Here is a 17,121-nt window from a genome sequence, read left to right as displayed (position 1 = left end):
GGCCATCTTGATTCTCTGCTCTGACGTCTGAAGAGGCAGCTCTCACCAGGTATGGAGGGGTCCTGGGGTCCATCCAGGCAGATCTCTCTCTCGTTCACTGATGAAGGCTTGAGGGTGTATATGACAAACAGCCCGACCCTGTGTGTAGCAGGATGAGAAGAGCACGCTTAGGCAGTGGTTGTAGTTGTACCCTTTGGGTTTGTATTAAGTGTTTTCTACATGATCCACTCAAGTGGGGCTTCTAGTGAAAACCTGAGGGAAATGGGATTTTTGCCATGATCAGCACGGTGTTTCTAGAGACTTCTAAGTCTATCGAAATTGATCAAGAACATTAACTCTGGTTCTTCCAGGTCAATTTTGCAGATAGGAATAAAGAAGAAAGGGTGGGATGTGGAACCGACTGACCACCTGAGGGAAGTTGGCGGGGGGGTACAGAAGGGGCTACTAAAGGTGCTGCTAAGGGTGGCTGGGAGAGTGGATGCTCTTGAGTTCTTGGCCATGGGTCAGGTGTCCAAATACTAAAGGCTGGGAGATCTGCCATCTTCTACCCTGAATCAAGCAAATCCACTCTTGTCCTAATGCTCAGCCTTGATCATACATTTCTTCAAAGTTCCGAACAGTGTTAAGCACGGGGTCAGGGGCAGGGAGAGTAGGCATACTCCCTTGTACATTAGTTCTGGGCTCTTCTGACCACCCCATCCACCTGGGGAGCTTGTTGAAGTACCTGAGTAAGTCCTGGATGTTAAAGTGGCCCTTCAGCTGACAGCCGAGGATGGCAATGATGGTGGAGACCTTGGACAGGGCCAGGCTTGGCTCATTGAAGAGGAATATGAGCTTGGGTACCAGCTGTGCCTGGTGGGCTATTTCAGCATTTCTGGGTCCTTCCCTGGTGAGCCCAGGAGAGAGGCAGTAAAAGCTTTTACTGGAATGAACCAAATTCATTGTGTTTCTGCTAAAAAGGTTTTCCAAGCTAGGCTTGTTCCATGGCTCTCTGACACCAATGTTCTCTTGGCAACTTGTCAAGATGCCATCAGACACCCATCAGGTACATGTCTGCCAAGTGTCAGAGCTGTTGGAGCATGCGCTGCTTGTCCCGTCCAATCCCCGGAAACCGCCTTTAACGACAACCCCAATTATTGACTTGAATTCTGAGCCTCAGGGAGAACTAATGCTGGCCTCCGAAAACCCAGAATAAAGACAGCAGACACACGCGTGACCCAAGAGCACTTCCCAACAAATGGCAAAAGCAGCGGGAGGCTGCAGAACCCGTCTGCCGGTGTGATCTTCCTGCCCACCCCAAACCACAAAGTGGATGAGCACTCGGTGGAGAGGCAGAGGAGAGAGATGGAATGCAAGTACCCACACCCCCTCCTCAGGATAATCACAATGTCATTTCCAGTAAGTTCTACTCCTCCAAAGACAAGAGCCACAAGGGTAATGTCTGTTGCTTAGACAACAGGCACAGAAAGTGGAGACTGGCAGAGGGAGGGTAGGTGGATATGGGTGGGGTTGTTTCTTTGAAACTTTCTTGTTGGCATTAGCATGTTCAGTGCTGCAAAGCTCTACAACCCGTACACTAATGGGACAGACACAAGGTGGTCACAGAGCACAGAACTATGTGACAAGAAAGACCCAAGGTCTTCCACCCAAAGCAGGGTCACCTAGGCGGGTAGTCAATAAGAGCCTGAATGAAAACCTATCTACAAACACATTTAAAACAAGGAAGGCATTACTTATGACTAGGATAGCAGACAAGAGGGTGGCCATAGCTCTGCTGCCTCCTCTCACAGCCCTTATGTATTTGGAATAAGTCCTTACTAAAAGTTCCCACCTCTGGAGAGGCAAAGCTGTGCTCTTGGCCTGGCCATGGGACCACAGTGGCCCAGTAAGACCTATCCTAGGTCTATGGAGTAAAGCCCATGGAGGGTGCCCAGCTGAGACAAAGATCCAAAGAGGTATCCCAAAGCTACCTGGCGTTCACATAAGAATGCCTGTCCAAGCACAGCAAGGCAGAGTGAGGTACTCATGTGGTACTCCAGCATCCTTGAGGATCTATGCCCTTCACTTACACACACTAATGAACTCCTTGACAACCTTCCTACAGCCCCTCTTCTTGCATCCCTCCCCCTCCCTGCATTCTTCCTTCCTTAAAATTTTGAGTAGAGAGTGGGGTCTGACTTTGACACGGACTCTGGTGCCCCATATTTGACCATGTCCCCTGGATGGGGAGGCCTGGTGGCACTCAGAGGAAGGTTAGCAGGCTACCAAGAAGAGACTTGATACCCTATGAGCATATACAGGGAGAGGAGGTCTCCCTCAGTCACAGTCATAGGGGAAGGGAGTGAGGGGAAAATGGGATGGATGGAGGAATGGGAGGATACAAGGGATGGGGTAACAATTGAGACGTAATATTAATAAATTAATAAAATATATTTTTAAAAATTGGGGGGGGGATTTATTTATGCCATTGGCAACTCCAAGCGACCTGATATAAGTCAGTCAGAGAGGTCAATTAGAGAAACAATGAACAGAGAGCAACTTAGGGGTCCAGAGAATCTATTTCTTATGTAGGCTATTCTCAACACTTGCTGAGCCCAAATTCACCTAATCTGGGGCTAGGCCTTGAAGCTGAAGACCTCTGATTCCCCAAAGTCCAGGTCTATCAGAGGAGAAAAAGCTGTCCTGTTTCCCCTCAGAGGTAAGTGAGGAACGAGCACTCTAGGAATTAGCAGATGATACCACTGGTTGTCCCGTCCCTTTAGCCCTTATTTTTTGTTTGAAGACATTAGTTCGAACCCCAGGGCTACTGAAATCCAGCCAACCTTGGTGACTGAAGGATCTCCAGGAGATGGGAAAAGAGAGCAAGCTCCAGGTTGTCTGCAGTGTTCATCCAGAGCTGGAAGACAGAACAGATGTGGGTTAAGACCAATGCGTGGATGTACCAGGGTCTGCGGAGTCTGAGATGAGTACCCTGGTACTTATCAAGCACAGAGCACATCTCTAAAGGGATTCTCAGACATCCCGCCCACCTAGTGCCTCACTCTGGGTCTGAATTCCAATCAAGGGCACCTTCACCCTCCATCTCTCCCAGGGATGCTCACATGCTGGAACGTTTGACAGGGCCTTTTCCTGTTGAACTCTGAAAACAGCCCAGACCTTCTGGTCCCTAAGTATAACTGGCCTCCACTCCTCAGAACACCTATGTCTGCCTCTCTGTGGCACTGGGTGGGGCATGGCAAAGTGTTCTCTTGGTCCTTCTGGCAGTGAAGGGGGCCTGGGTCTTGGACATCATGGCATCTCCCGGATATGGTCAGAATCTGGGTGCTTTGGGCACTCAGGAAATGCTACTACATTTGGGATGAACTGGTGCATCCTGAAATCTGTTGATCCTTCCATTTGTCCTCAGTGTCCCCATCTGCACCTCTCAGGTCATTCTTTAGAAGAACACTGGGAACAGCCAAACGCCATCCAAAAGGATCAGAATATGATCTCGAATCCTTACTTATAACATAGACGGTGCTCCACCACATTAAACTCTTTTTCAAGACACTATCAGATTTAACCCCTATGAGAGCTTTCAAAGAAGAAATGGTCTCAGGTTCACAAATACGCATAATGGATCTGGATATAGTGACCCGTGCTTGGAATCCCAGCACTAGATGGCCTGAGGCAGGAAGATCATCGGTTCAAAGCCAGCCTGGGCTGCATACCAAGACTCTATCTCAGAAGAGTAAGGGGATCAGGATAATAAAGATATATCTCAAGACCATATATGTCAGAGACAGCAGTGGTAAACTGTAAACCCTGGCCTTGGAGCTCTAAAATTATTGTGATTTTTCCTACCTACTATCAATATAACTATGAAAGAAGGTAAAACCCCAGACATTTTTATTGTGTTTTACTCTCTCGCACATACTCCCGGAGGCCCAGGTGCCAGTCTCCAGTTTACCTCAAAATTGCAGAGCACATGCTGGAAGACACACGTGTTAGTGACAGCAGATGGTCTGAACCCCAGCTCCGCGGTGCCAGCCACCGAGAGGATCAACTGGAAAATGCGGTGGTTTAGGAAGGATGTCTTCCTCCTCAGGAGAAAGGCTAAGATCTGGAAAGATGAGATGCACTCATGGCTGTGCGTTCTCGGGCCACACCCCTCGCTCTCCTGGAACTGTCGTCCTTCGTTCTCCATCCTCACAAGACATACCCGCACCAGTTTCTGTGGCACCTTCCCTTCCTGCTTCTGTCTTACTGAGCTTCTGAGACGTGACCTCTCCTAGGAACCTCCTACTTCCTCCTGGTTCTCACCCCATGTTTCTCCATGCCTTCCCTCATCTCTTACTGGAGCTATACATTCATCGCCACGTCCTCTCCAGGGCAGCAGCAGTGTCAGGAAGCCACCACACACAAACCACGCAGCCTCTCCTCAGGCTGCAGCCCCGCCGCTGTGTCATTGTAACATGCCAAAAGGTAGGCAGTGTGCGGCATCTACTCCAGTATGGAGACACTGGCATCTGGACAGGACACTTGTTTCTGTACATGCATCTCAGAGCTCAGATGGTGCTTCCCAGAAAGCTTTGGGTCCTCATGATCTTGGTAACATAAGACCAAGGCTACCTGGCTACTTGCTGGCATCTGAGCCATCACCCATCCCTTCAGGACTCAGACCACAGTGTAGACAATACAGGGTCCTACTCCTGGTTATGACAAAGTCCACTCTTTCCGTCCCAGTTTCCCCAAGACACTCCTCTTGCTCTTCCAACATGCCCTCTAAAAGCTTTGAGAGTAATCAGCAGATGTGTGCCATCTTCTCACCCTGCTCCGGTCACTTATTATTTTTTTTTATAATACCTACAATTTGACTCTTCCCCCAAATAAGACCTAAGCCCCGCTCCTCTCTCTGTGGTTCCTCTGAAAGACACCACTCAGTCAGGCAGGAAGTCACTGGATGACAAGATCTGGTATCATTTTTATCAGTTGCAGACAGACGTGACCTTGTCTGCAGCAACTTTTGCAAGTGGGCACCCTTCTAACTTCTCCTCAGACCTCAATACACACAACCATCCCTATCTACACATCTGCTTGCAGTCCTGTGTTACACAGGAGAGCTGAGCACTGACTCCTGGTCAGGTTTAATCTGAGCCCTTCACTTTGTATGGAATCATTTAATCCTCACTGCAAGGCAAGAGATGGGAGGGGTGAAAATCCAGATCTTGTAGATGGGGACACTGGGACAGATGTAAACAATTCCTTTAAAGGTTAAAGGAGAAGAGGCAGGATTTCAAAGCAGTCTGTGTCTATAAGCTGAACTCTCAGCCCCTGTGAAGGGAGGCAGAGTGAGGCAATCCTAAATGATTCTGGAGTCATGGAGAATGTTTCAGTAGCAGACAGGTGAGCAAGCTGGCCCAGACAGAGCTGCTTGCAGCTGGCTGTCACCAGACTCTACTCTGCTATGGTCTTGTAATGAGCAGCACTTCTGTCAGTAGATCACTGAGCAGCCTCCATGAGGGACACGAGGCTTGCTGGGATACTCTTTTCCAGAAGTCACTCCTGACCTGAAGCAATGCTACCTGGGCGAGAAAAGCTCCTCCTAGGGGGTGACACCTCTTTGGGAAGCTGCAGGGTCAGCCCAGAGGATGCGATTACCTGATACCCACTGATGTGCCGCATCAGGTAGTCACACATAGCATTGCTAGTCAGAACAGAGTGCAGAACTTTCATAGCCGCGTACATGGTGTGGTCATCTGTTGCCAGGGAGATGAGGCCCAGGAGGATGGCAGGCCCTCCGATGTAGTCCAGGCTGCTAGCTGCTGGGCTGGAATGGAACACCCTCACCCCTGATGGAGCCAAAGAGGACATGTCATCAGTATGTCACAGCAATACTGTAATGCAGCAACCCCTGGCAGCTGCCTGTGTCTCTGCCCATGCACGGCCAGAGGGGGCCCATGCACTGAGATAGGCTGGGAAGAGAGACTGGAGCTGCAGATGTCCTGGCAGCCTGTCTGTTGTTTCATTGTGCTCCAGGGCTAAGCCGCTGTGGTTCCATGTGGTCAGTGACTGAGCTCATCAGGCAGAAGCAGCAAGCTGGCTGAGCTGTACCCTTTGGCCACTCTCTAGCTGGGCTTGGTCTCAACTTTGGTCCTTCTCACAAGACAACCCCCCCAGTATAATCCATCTTGTCTCTCACCCTCAGAGGTCTAAGGATACACAAGCCCTCTTCCCCAAAGCAAAATCCAGTCTGGTGCTTGACCTACCTAGCTGGCCCACAGCAACAGCACCCAGAGTCCGAAGTGACCCTGAGAGGTGTCCGGCACAGTTTCTCAGCAAGAACACAGGTGTGGCATTGTCACGGGAAGAAACATTCATCTAGAGGAAATGGCAACAATGACAACAATTAGTGCAACAAAAACCCTGGGAATGCTGCTCAGGAGCCCCGAGAGGACAGACACCCCGAGGCCTAAGGCTGGCGTTCTACATGTGTCAATTAGTGGATAAACCAATGTTAGGAGCTGAAGCTAAAAATGTGGGATCCCCGCCCCACTTCCCAACTGCGGTACAGCTGCAAAGGAGCCAGCCGAGCCAGCTGTAAACACATATTCTGCATACCCTACCTGCTCACAAAGAGGAGACCATGGGGCAGGGAAAACCCAATGACATCAACGATGAAACACTACCACTGAGACCTTCTCGGTCCAGGCTCTCCAAGGCCCGGCCTCTACTACTTATTCCAGATGCCCAGGAGGAGAGGGATTCCGTCTTCCCTATCAGGATATGCAGGACCACATACAGACCATTTGGGTGTATGCCAGGCCTCAGTTCTGCTCCCTGGGGGCCCTCTGTCCGTGAGAGTGAAGAGAACACTAACAAACCAGGCAACACCTGTCAGCACCGAACTCAAAAGAGACTATGTATGTGGGAATTAGGAAACGGTGAGCAGCCTAGCATCTTTCTTTGCACATTCATTTGCTTGGTGTCCTGTGGGCTCACTTGAAAAGCAAAACTACAGCCACCCAGCCACTCCTCAGAGTTCACAGAGCAGTAGTGTCCAAAGCAGAGATGAGGCCTCAAGTTTCCAAAATCAAGATATTGAAAGTATTCCAAGTTCTTCACCAGAAAGAGCATATATATTCCTCTCTATGCAATTTTTTTCCTTTTCTCTTTACTTTGGGTGCATGTGTGTTTTGCCTACATGTATGTATGTGCACAATGTGTGTGCCTGGTGCCTGTGGAGGCCAGACGAGGGTGCCATATCCCCTGGGACTGGAGATAAAGGCAGTTGTGAGCCACCATATGGATGCCAGGAACTGAACCTTGGTCCTTTGGAAGAGCAGCCAGTGCTTTTAACCACTGAGCCATCTCTCTATGCAGCTCAACAGAAAAGGGTTAGTCCTGGTGGGGAAGCAGTCTGTGTCTGAGCAAGTGAAGGGAGAAGTGTGGCTTGCGTGTATCTATCCATCCACAAATAAGCCAGCACCGGTGAACTGACGCCCTAGAAGTTGAAGAAAGCCATGCAGTGGCAATGGCCCTGGGGAAAAGTGAGGGGTGTAAGAGGCTGTACCTCCTTGGCGATCAGACGGCTGTCCACCTCATTGTAGGTGTTTCTGATGTTCATTATGCTGGTGGTAGAAGAACTGGAGACATGAAGACCGAAGGATAGCCTTTCCTCTGAGATGAGGGCCGTGGCTTCACTCTCTGGCCCTTCTCCTACAAAGGCATAGTTTTAGTCAGTTCTAGCCTCCATTTACAGAGAAAGAAATTGACGCTCTGACAGTCAAATACCCACTGCCACCCAGCAAAAGGATCACTGGGAAAATGTCTGCAGGTGGCTACATTTTGCATATTTGTGTGTAAGTTTTACCCCACCTGTGCTTCTATGGTACTTAATATAAATATGAGGGCAGGACCAAGTCTGGAGGCGCACACTTCAATTCCAGTAGTTGGGGGCAGGGGCTGGCCAGAGGCAAATGGATCTCTGTGAGTTTGAGGACAGCCTGGTCTATATAGTGAGACCCTATAAAGACAAAAACAACCCAAAACAATGACAACAATACACTTAGGGCAATCTCTCAAGATTGACTCTTGAGTATCAATAAATAAAAGTGTGTCAGGTGTAAAACTGCTGGAGAAGAAACATGTATCAAATCTCTTCACTTCCAAGCTGCTTTTTGTTTGTTTGTTTGTTTGCTTGTTTGTTTTGAGACAGGGTTTCTCTGTGTAGCCTTGGCTGTCCTAAGCTCACTTTGTAGACCAGGCTGACCTCGAACTCACAGCAATCTCCCTGCCTCTGCCTCCTGCATGCTGGGATTAAAGGCTTGTGCTACCATGCCTGAATCTTTTTTGTTTATTTGTTTGTTTTTGTTTTTATTTTTATTTTTATTTTATTTATTTATTTATTTATTTAATTTTTGCTGCTAAGTAACTTTTTTTCTGAAACAGGAAGGGGGTGGGGCCGACAGACCTAAGAGCTGTGTAGCCACTGTGAACTTCCCATTTAGCGTCCTAGTGCTCCGGTTCCCAAGTGACTGACAGCAAATCCCTACTAAACGAACACTGTTCAAATACAGAGTCGGTGAAACCTGGGCTCCAGACCTGACCTACCTGCTCTGGCAAAGACTGTTTGCCACAGAAAATGAAATTCATGTAAGACCTGGTCCTGGAAATTGGAGCGCTCAGCAGCACTCGATCGCCCTTGGCTACACATAAGGCCTTCAAACACAGATGCATTTGTCTTTCTTTCCAGATGGGAACTGACCCCCCGGACCTGGCAGAGCTCAGAGAGCAAGCTCCCTGCTTGAACAGCCAACAATCAATAAAGAAAATGGGGATGCTGTCTGCCTGTTTAATAATTGAAGACAGCAGTATACTTTAGTTAAAAAGCGTCTTCATTAAAAGGAATGTAACGTATTTATCTCAATCCCCTCCCTTTCTTTGCTGATGGCATTACTCACCTACCCTCCTCCATTAGGTGATGTGGAGTTGAAATCTAAAGGATATTGTCATTTCCTCTTCTGTGACAGTTTCTCTTGGATTGTAAATATATAATGATCCAATTACAATGGCCTTCCCTAATGATTGACCTGTGCTGAGTTTATTCTTTATAAACATTCTATAAATAACCGGGTGCCCACTTAAAAACTAATACCAGCAGAATCATTATAAATCAGAACACTCCATACCTTGGAGGTACACCGCTTGAAAGTTACCACAGTACCTCGGGCCAAGTTTAATAATAAGTTCTAGTGTGTCCACTGATATGTCTTCTTCAAAGAGGTATGCAGGGCCAAGACGCCAGATTAATGATGACTTTTGTTTCCAAACTCTAGGGGTCCCAATATAGCCATAAACATCCACAAATGAAGATGGATCCATGGAAACAAAAGACCCTGGTAAAGCCTGAATGTACAACATCTGTAAAAACAGGATGGAAGAAGGGAATGACGCTTTGTCCCAGAACTGATCAAAGTAATGTATAGTGATACATCAAGAGCCACATTTATCACACCAAAATAAACTTTTATCTTATCTAAAAAGTCAGAAAGACACACACACACACACCCCTACACACATACATATATACACCTACACATACATATACACCTACATATACACACATACATATACCTATATATATATACTATATGCATACACACCTACACACATACATATATACACCTACACACACACATATATATAACTATGCATACACACATATATATATACCTATACATACACCCCCACACACATATACAGACCTATACATACACACACCCCCCAAGTAAAAAAGGGAAATGAATAATTAGCAGATCATATCAAGGCAGCATCTTGGCTTTGACATTGACCTTGGCTGAACCAATGGCTTGTCCATCCAGATACGTGGTAACAGTGCAATGCCTTTTCATTTCTTTGCTGACCACCACAGCCAGGTGATACCATTGTCCACAAGCCAGCAGCTGGGTGCACCTGATCTGGAGCTGGCGGCCTGCAGAGGGCTCTGCCTCATCTTCAGGCTCCATGACATCTGTAAAAGAGAGCAAACACTGCACCTCACACAAGGCATCATGCTACAGAGATCCTAGAGCACTAAGCAGGATGATATCCCTGGTCAGTCCACACGGACCTTACATCTGTATAGATATAGACCAGACTATACTCCCTTTCATTTAAAAAAGAAGAAAAGCCTACAGCATTAGCTTCCACCATCACTGCCTGAGCTCAGACTCTGTACCAGACATGAGTTAAGCATGGCTACAATCACTACCTCATTTAACAAGCTCACAACCCTGTGAAGTATGGTGTTGCCATTGCTTCCACTTACTACCCTGAGGCTGAGAGCTTAAGCTAGTCACCCAAGGTCAGCTCCAGCAGGCTTCAGCCAGGCACTAACCACTGAACGCCAGGGTGATGGTGTGTGTCAGGTGACCTGAGAGAAAGGAGTCAAGCAATCTGCCTGTGTGCCAAGAATGTAGCCATTCTTGAGACCTTCCGTACACTTGGCTGTGAACCAGTGATATTTAGCCATACACAGGAATAATGCTTGAGGTAGCTGGGCTCAGCCATAAGGCAGGTGAGCTTGGGAATATGTGCAAGTCAGAAGGAAAGAGCCGGGTTCAGGCTCCTGGGCACCCAGAGCTACCAAGTTGCCACACAGACTATGTCAGCCCTCTGAATGTGGGTTATTTGTAGACAGGTCTAGGGCCACCTCAGCTTTAACTAAGTTGAGTATACTCTTCATAAACCTTGTTCTAATGATTTAGTCTGTGGTTCCATGAGGCAAACTCTAAGGCCCACCAGTGTTCCTCCTGTCATGGCAGAAGTAGTATTCTGCAAAGTCAATGAGCATGAGTTTTAAAACCACGCAGAGCCCAGACCACAGTGGCACACTGCAAATATCTCTTAGACCTTTCACCGGAGGCAACTTCAAAAGATGAAGATACAGGAGGTTGCCGGGCTTCTCAGGTGCATCCATGTCAAGAGCATCTTGGCTCAGCCTCATCCCCAGATGAGTTCCACACAAGCTTTGGATCCCAAGGCCTTACCCAGAGGCTGGAACTCTTTCTCTTCTGTGGACACAACCAAGGACAGGTCTTCCATGCAGAGGCTGATGGAGAAGCAGACAAAGGGCTGCTCAGTCCTGGCCAGGTGGCGCACCAGGGTTAGAAAGCGCAGAGGGTGGCCTTCCATGGCAGTGGCCTGCCGGCTGATCAGAAACCAACAGGAGAAGGTGAGGCCTCCAGGTGGAGGGAATGGCCGGGGAGCACCTGAGGGTAGAACACAAGGCACGGCTTTGCACTTTGTCTTACCCAGGAAGCGAGTTGAGACCCCAGGTAGCTCTGACTCCACATTGCTAGGTAGGCACACATTACGCATACCAGATACTGGTGGTGCATCTGGCCTACTCCACACTCACTCCAAGCCCACCAAGCATGGAATACGTCTCAGTATTCATACCAAGATAAGGGGGCTCACTGGGGTCTTTGGTATTCCTGCAGACCTTGAGCCCTGCTGCTCTGAGCCTCTCCAGTCCATGCAGCCTTGCCAAGGGGACAGAGAAGTCGCTGTCCCTGAGGCTATCAGTCACTATCTGAGCCTGTGCAACTGCAACCAATCAAAAGTCAGGCTTTCAGTTCCATGGAGGTGAGGACACTGGCTCAGCAGAACCTAAGGTGGAGAAATGGCCTAGACAAGGAAACCCCATCTCCTCTCATGTCGTAGTAGGACTGGCAGTACTGATGGGGCCACGGTTCCCACTATCCTAGCATCTGCAGCCATGTCAGCATGCTTGATACCACCCACAGAAAGGAAGTTCATCCTGAGCCTATAGAAGACCAACTGTGTCCTCATTGAAACCTGGGACCTGGCTTTGATAATAGGGACTGCTGGTTTCAGGCACCTCTGGGCATGTGCACTGCCCTGCCCAGTGTGTTGTCAACTTAGTGTAATGCTTTGAAAATCCTACCCAGACTTCAAGCTGATGTCCAGAAACCATCTGCCATGGATTCATGCCAAGAGCTGCCCTGTTGATTCACTTCCTCCTGTTGGAGGTTCCTACACTTTAGAGGAAGCTGACAGCATCTGATGCTCAATTTCACCTATCCCTGCCTCCCATACAATGGCTCAGACTCAGCTGCACCATCTGCACAGCTGTCAATGCTACCTGACGCCCCCTGACTGTGGAGTAAGCCCCTGCAATGATGAGTAGGAGACCCATTCTAAGAGAGTGTAAGCAGATGTAGTAGGTTGAAGGTTACTCTTCTGCAAAAACTTGGGACTAAAGGAAGGTTCACGCTTCCTGGAGATACAAGATAGAAATCTGTAACCAGAGCCAGCCAAGGGCTTGGAAGATGCTTACCTGATCCAGTCCCTCCAGAGATGGAGTGCTCTGTGCTGGTCCCCATGACCGTAGACAAGGTTGGAGTAAACAGACAGCTGGAAATAGGCAAGTTTTACAGGTCATTGGACTGCCTGGCAATCCCTTGCATCAACTGTCTGTGCTGTGACACTTCCCTGCTCCATCCTACTACAGAAGCAATGTGCCCTCTTAGTCCACAGGGTTCCAAGAATACCCAGAAAGGATGAATCCTCCCTGAAGACCAGACAAGATGGAAAACATTCTAGAACCAGATATAGAAGGGAAGAGGATGACTCTGGTCCTCCAAGGCTAAACCCTCTGCCCTTCTCCTCTGGATAGAGGAGTATTGACTACTGAAACACATCTCTTCTTGAGCAACGGAAACCAGGAAGGCCACAATTGTGTAGCCAGTGTTATAGATCATCACAGGTACTGGGAAACTAATAAATCGTTTTCCAAATAAGTGAGACTTCTCCATACCCATAACCATCCACAGACATGTCAAATTCCACAAATGACGGCGTCAGGGCTGCCCTCTGAGGCTGCAGATTGCGAGGGGAGGTCATGGAGATGAGGCCTAGTGTTGTCTGAAGGGCCGTGGCTGACTCTTGGGAAGTCCGTGAGGACCTGAGGTCCTGAGACCCTCCAAGGCATGGCCTCTCATCCGTAGGTTTCTCGGCTGTATCTGCACGTGATCCTGAGTCAGAAAGCAAGAATAAGATGTGCCCTTGCCTGTTGTGGCTCACTCCTGTCCTGACAATATCTCAAATGTGCCTGCCACAACCTGACGGAGCACACTCTGAAAGCCACCAGGCCCTTTCCAAAGACAAATGGACCCTCAATCTGGACTCTGCTGGTTTAGATTTCATGGAACAGTGGCAACGATCAGCTCTAAGGACTTTTCCTGCTAATTCCAGCATGTTTTTCCTTCTGACATAGCATTCGCAGATGCTGTTAGGCTTGCTGACTTCACAGTGACTTGGGCAGCTCTGTCCTCCATATCTGCCTGCCACTGGCAGGCACAAGAATTAGCTCCAAGCCTAATTCTTCACCTTTGCTTCTTAACTGCCCTTTGCTTGACTCAGTGCTCTGTGCAGTCTTGCATTCAAGGTGTCTACAACATCCTTTTTCCTAAAGTGGTGCCCTGCTTTGGCATGGCTTCTGATAGCTGGCTTGAATCTGGACATCATCCAATGCTTTCTCTCTCAGCACCCTACTTCCCCCCCTAAGCTGTGAACTTTACAAAAAGCTTTCCTGCCCATCTCTGCTCAGGATGGCACCTGGCACCCCTGAAAAGGAAACCACACCGTTGTTTTGTGATCTTGGGTATAAAAGGTCAAGCAGACACCCACCTAGATCTGCTTTTCTCCAGGGACCCCCACCACTGAGTATACTTCCTCTGCCCCACTGAAGAGCAGGGGATAAATCTGCCCACTTTTCCATCTTATGAACAATCACTCACCGGAAATAAAAATGCTAATTTTTCACACCCTCAACCTGTCCCGGTTCCTTCTCCTCACCTGAGGACCCAGGATCATCTTCATGCTCGTGAGATGAATGGAGTCCTTTCCCAGCAGCTGACTGAGGTGGACGAACTCCAAGACTTAAGAACTGTCTGAACATCACAACGTTAAGAGAGGCCAGTAAAGACATGTTACAGGCAAACTTTTCCAGACCACTTCCCTGGACACCCAGTGTTCGTGGTCCCGCCCCTGAAATAAGATTGCGAGGGGAGGTCATGGAGATGAGGCCTGGTGTTGTCTGAAGGGCTGTGGCTGACTCTTGGGAGGTCCATGAAGACCTGAGGTCCTAAGACCCTCCAAGGCACTCAGAACATGTATGTCCCTGTCTTGTGATCCAGCTCAGAGTGGCTGAAGCTGGGACCTGCGAGCCAGGCTTGTCATGTTATGAAGCATTGACATGTTTCTACAGTGATTTCCTGTGTTCAGAGCTTGGTGGCCTGGTCTTGCAGGGTCTTGAGAGTGACCAAGAGGGGACTGCTCCAGCCATTGGGTCCCAGACTTGCCAGCTGGAGGGGTTATCCTCTGTCTTCTCTGCTCCCTTGTAAATAGCGTGAGAACCTGAGCCTTTCTCTTTGTCCTGCTTTCAAGGCAGTAAAGGTTTTAAAAGATTCGACTTCTCTTGCGTGTTGCATGTCCCTCCTCTGTCTTGTCCCTTTTCCTGAGTCCTTTCTATTTTTCCTGTGTTCAGGAAGACCTCTGCAGGATTCCATGCAGTCCTGCCTCTGGTCCTATGCACATTTCCTTGGCCTCTGCCCATGCAAGCCCAGCTCTTCAGAGTCCGGCCTGTGAATCCAGGCCAGACCTCATGGCTTAGTTCTAGCTTTATATACTTGACACCTCCATTTCCCAAAGCATCCCAGATGAGGTTATGTCTAGTCTATGTGCATAGACACCTGGTGCTGGAGTGGAGGCGAGGGTGGATGGGAGTACCTGCCCCTGTAGACGCGGCTGTCCGCCGTGCACACATTATCCCGCCATGGGCTCTGTGGTGTTCAATACTTAGTGCATGCTGTACCTTAGCACATCTGGCTCGATGGCTTGGGAACCAAGTTTTTCGAAGATCCTGATAAGAAGCAAGTGCAGGACACTGCCACCCGTCCTGAGGGTCCTGTGGCAAAAGGTCATGAGTGTCCGGAGCATCCCTGCCTCGCACATGACCTGGCGGTTCTTCTCCGATTTCACCAGGGACAAGAGATGACTGGCCATAGAGCACTGGACTTCCTCAGAAAGCTAGGAGGTGACCAAAGCAAGCTGTAAGTCTGGGAGAGCAGAATACCCTCAGAGTGGCTTTGTTAGGCCACATGTGCTCCCCACAGCCACTTGTACCCCACTTGCCTCAGCTGTTCTTTTAAATGCTAGTCCTGTCTGCAATGTCAGATAAGCCAAGGAAAGCCAGCTGCTGGCGTCAGCCACCAACTCAGACTACAGGCTGCACAGAGGCAGGGGGAGTCTAGGTCATCCTTGGAAATGCAGTGTTGGAATATTTAACAGTGGAAAACTTTCTGACTCGGTTGCTAACACTGAAAACATCTAAAGATTTGCTATAGAAATGATAACTTATAGTTTCTGTGAAAGGTAGGAAAGTCTGGTCGCAGATTTATGGCCTTCTATCAGGAAGCTATTGGTCCTGGAGAGTGGTTATTTAAGTTGGTCCACATCTCCACTGAATGTCTACGCTTAGTTTGTGGCCCTGAGTACAAAAAGTGGATCCACACTAGCTGAATAGCCAAAAAGAGTCAATACACACACACACACACACACACACACACACACACACACACACACACACACACACGGAGAGAGAGACAGAGGCAGAGACACAGAGAGACAGAGACGGGGACAGAGAAACAGATGGAGAAACAGACAGACAGACAGACACAGAGACAACAATAGGAACAACACTGCTGGCTCTGGCAGATACCATCTTCACTGCCCCCTTTCAAGCCATATAGACGTTTAACGGGACAGCTAGTAATATGCCCCACACACCATCTCTAGCCGGGGCATCTTCTCTGACCTTCTCTTAGTCCTAAGTACACTGTTCTCCACAGACATGGCACCCCATTTTACTCCTAAAAAGGCTCAAGCTCTTTCACTTTCTTTGTATCCCTTAAAGCACAGAGAACAGGGAGCACAAAGTGTGAAAAGTAGACATCTGAGTGAGTACAGTGTGTTTTTTTATCATCTCCTTCCTTTGTAGAAAGCTAAGACCCCCAGAGACACAGGATCGGGGCCAGGGGCTTGCATTTCCCTTAAAACAAAAAGATGGTCTCTCTATTCTGTGAAGCTAAAGTCTCAGGTAAAAAGAATACCAATTAGACCTTGCTACAGGGGACTTCCTTCTCCCTGTGGGCAAGTACTGCTCTGAGTGGGTGTCCTCTATAAGACAGTGACTGTCCAGGGACCACAGACACCCTCATGCATATGTGCATAGGAGCACATATGTGCATATACCTACATATGTATATGTATATAGATATATGTATATGTACACAGGCATGTATATATGTATACATACACATATCCATAACCGTACACACACACCAGAATGTATCTGTTTCAGAGTGCCTGCCTCAAGCTGAAGCTAGATACCAGCAAGGATTCAGCCCCTCCCCCTGCGCCACTGTGACGCTTTGTTCCCCTTCTCCTGAGTGCTGTGCTCACAATGGCCCTGTTCTAATGCCAGACTCCATGTCCTGGTACAATGACCTGAGGCACCATCATTCTTTTGGTATTTTAAGTCTTTGTCCTAGTTTGTGGTATAAGAAATCTAGGACAGTGTCAACGATGTTATGTTTCAGGTACCAGAGCAAAGCCAGAAGGAAACACAAAGGAACCACCTGAGTACAGTCTCCCCACCCACCTCGTGGCAGAAGTATTCCAGGACTCCCCTCCAATGCCAAACCCCACGGATGCTCAGCCCTTTACATAAAATGCCATGGTATTTCCACTTCACCAGTGAACAGCATGCTGCACCTTTCAAACCATCTTTAGATTACTTAGGATACCTAATACAACGCAAATGCTGCACCATCCGTGTTACGCTCTACTGGGAATAATGACAAGAAGCAAAGTCCACAAGTTCAGTATGCACGCCACATTTTCTACTGTATCCAATCCATGGACTATGCAGACACGGAGGCTGGCTATGACGTCTCTCTCCCGAGTACTGGCATTTGGTCTCACCAAGTCACGGACGCTTGCTACTCCCATCCTCTATGGAGGTTTTCCAGGAGCCTCCCCACTCCTTTCTCA

At 48.5% G+C, this 17,121-nt stretch overlaps 1 protein-coding gene across 2 annotated transcripts in view; it reads right to left on the bottom strand.

Annotated features, from left to right (window-relative positions):
• Positions 1–17,121, bottom strand: part of WDFY4 (WDFY family member 4) — a 227,691-nt gene that overhangs the window by 136,381 nt on the left and 74,189 nt on the right. For both annotated transcript variants that reach the window (XM_084793895.1, XM_084793896.1), the window contains 14 exons: positions 14,882–15,096; positions 13,864–13,958; positions 12,824–13,040; positions 12,344–12,420; positions 11,031–11,252; positions 9,834–10,012; positions 9,171–9,402; positions 7,553–7,698; positions 6,249–6,360; positions 5,641–5,831; positions 3,950–4,102; positions 2,823–2,896; positions 725–886; positions 47–138 (listed from right to left, as the gene is read on the bottom strand). In XM_084793895.1, coding sequence (XP_084650021.1) covers positions 47–138; positions 725–886; positions 2,823–2,896; positions 3,950–4,102; positions 5,641–5,831; positions 6,249–6,360; positions 7,553–7,698; positions 9,171–9,402; positions 9,834–10,012; positions 11,031–11,252; positions 12,344–12,420; positions 12,824–13,040; positions 13,864–13,958; positions 14,882–15,096 — 2,167 coding nt within the window. The remainder of the gene's footprint in view (positions 1–46; positions 139–724; positions 887–2,822; positions 2,897–3,949; positions 4,103–5,640; positions 5,832–6,248; positions 6,361–7,552; positions 7,699–9,170; positions 9,403–9,833; positions 10,013–11,030; positions 11,253–12,343; positions 12,421–12,823; positions 13,041–13,863; positions 13,959–14,881; positions 15,097–17,121) is intronic.

This window comes from Acomys minous, assembly GCF_964271855.1.
Source record: "Acomys minous genome assembly, chromosome: 9".
Lineage (NCBI taxonomy): Eukaryota > Metazoa > Chordata > Mammalia > Rodentia > Muridae > Acomys > Acomys minous.
The sequence above is the reverse complement of the archived record's forward strand: the minus strand, read 5'-3'. Positions and strand labels throughout refer to the sequence as shown.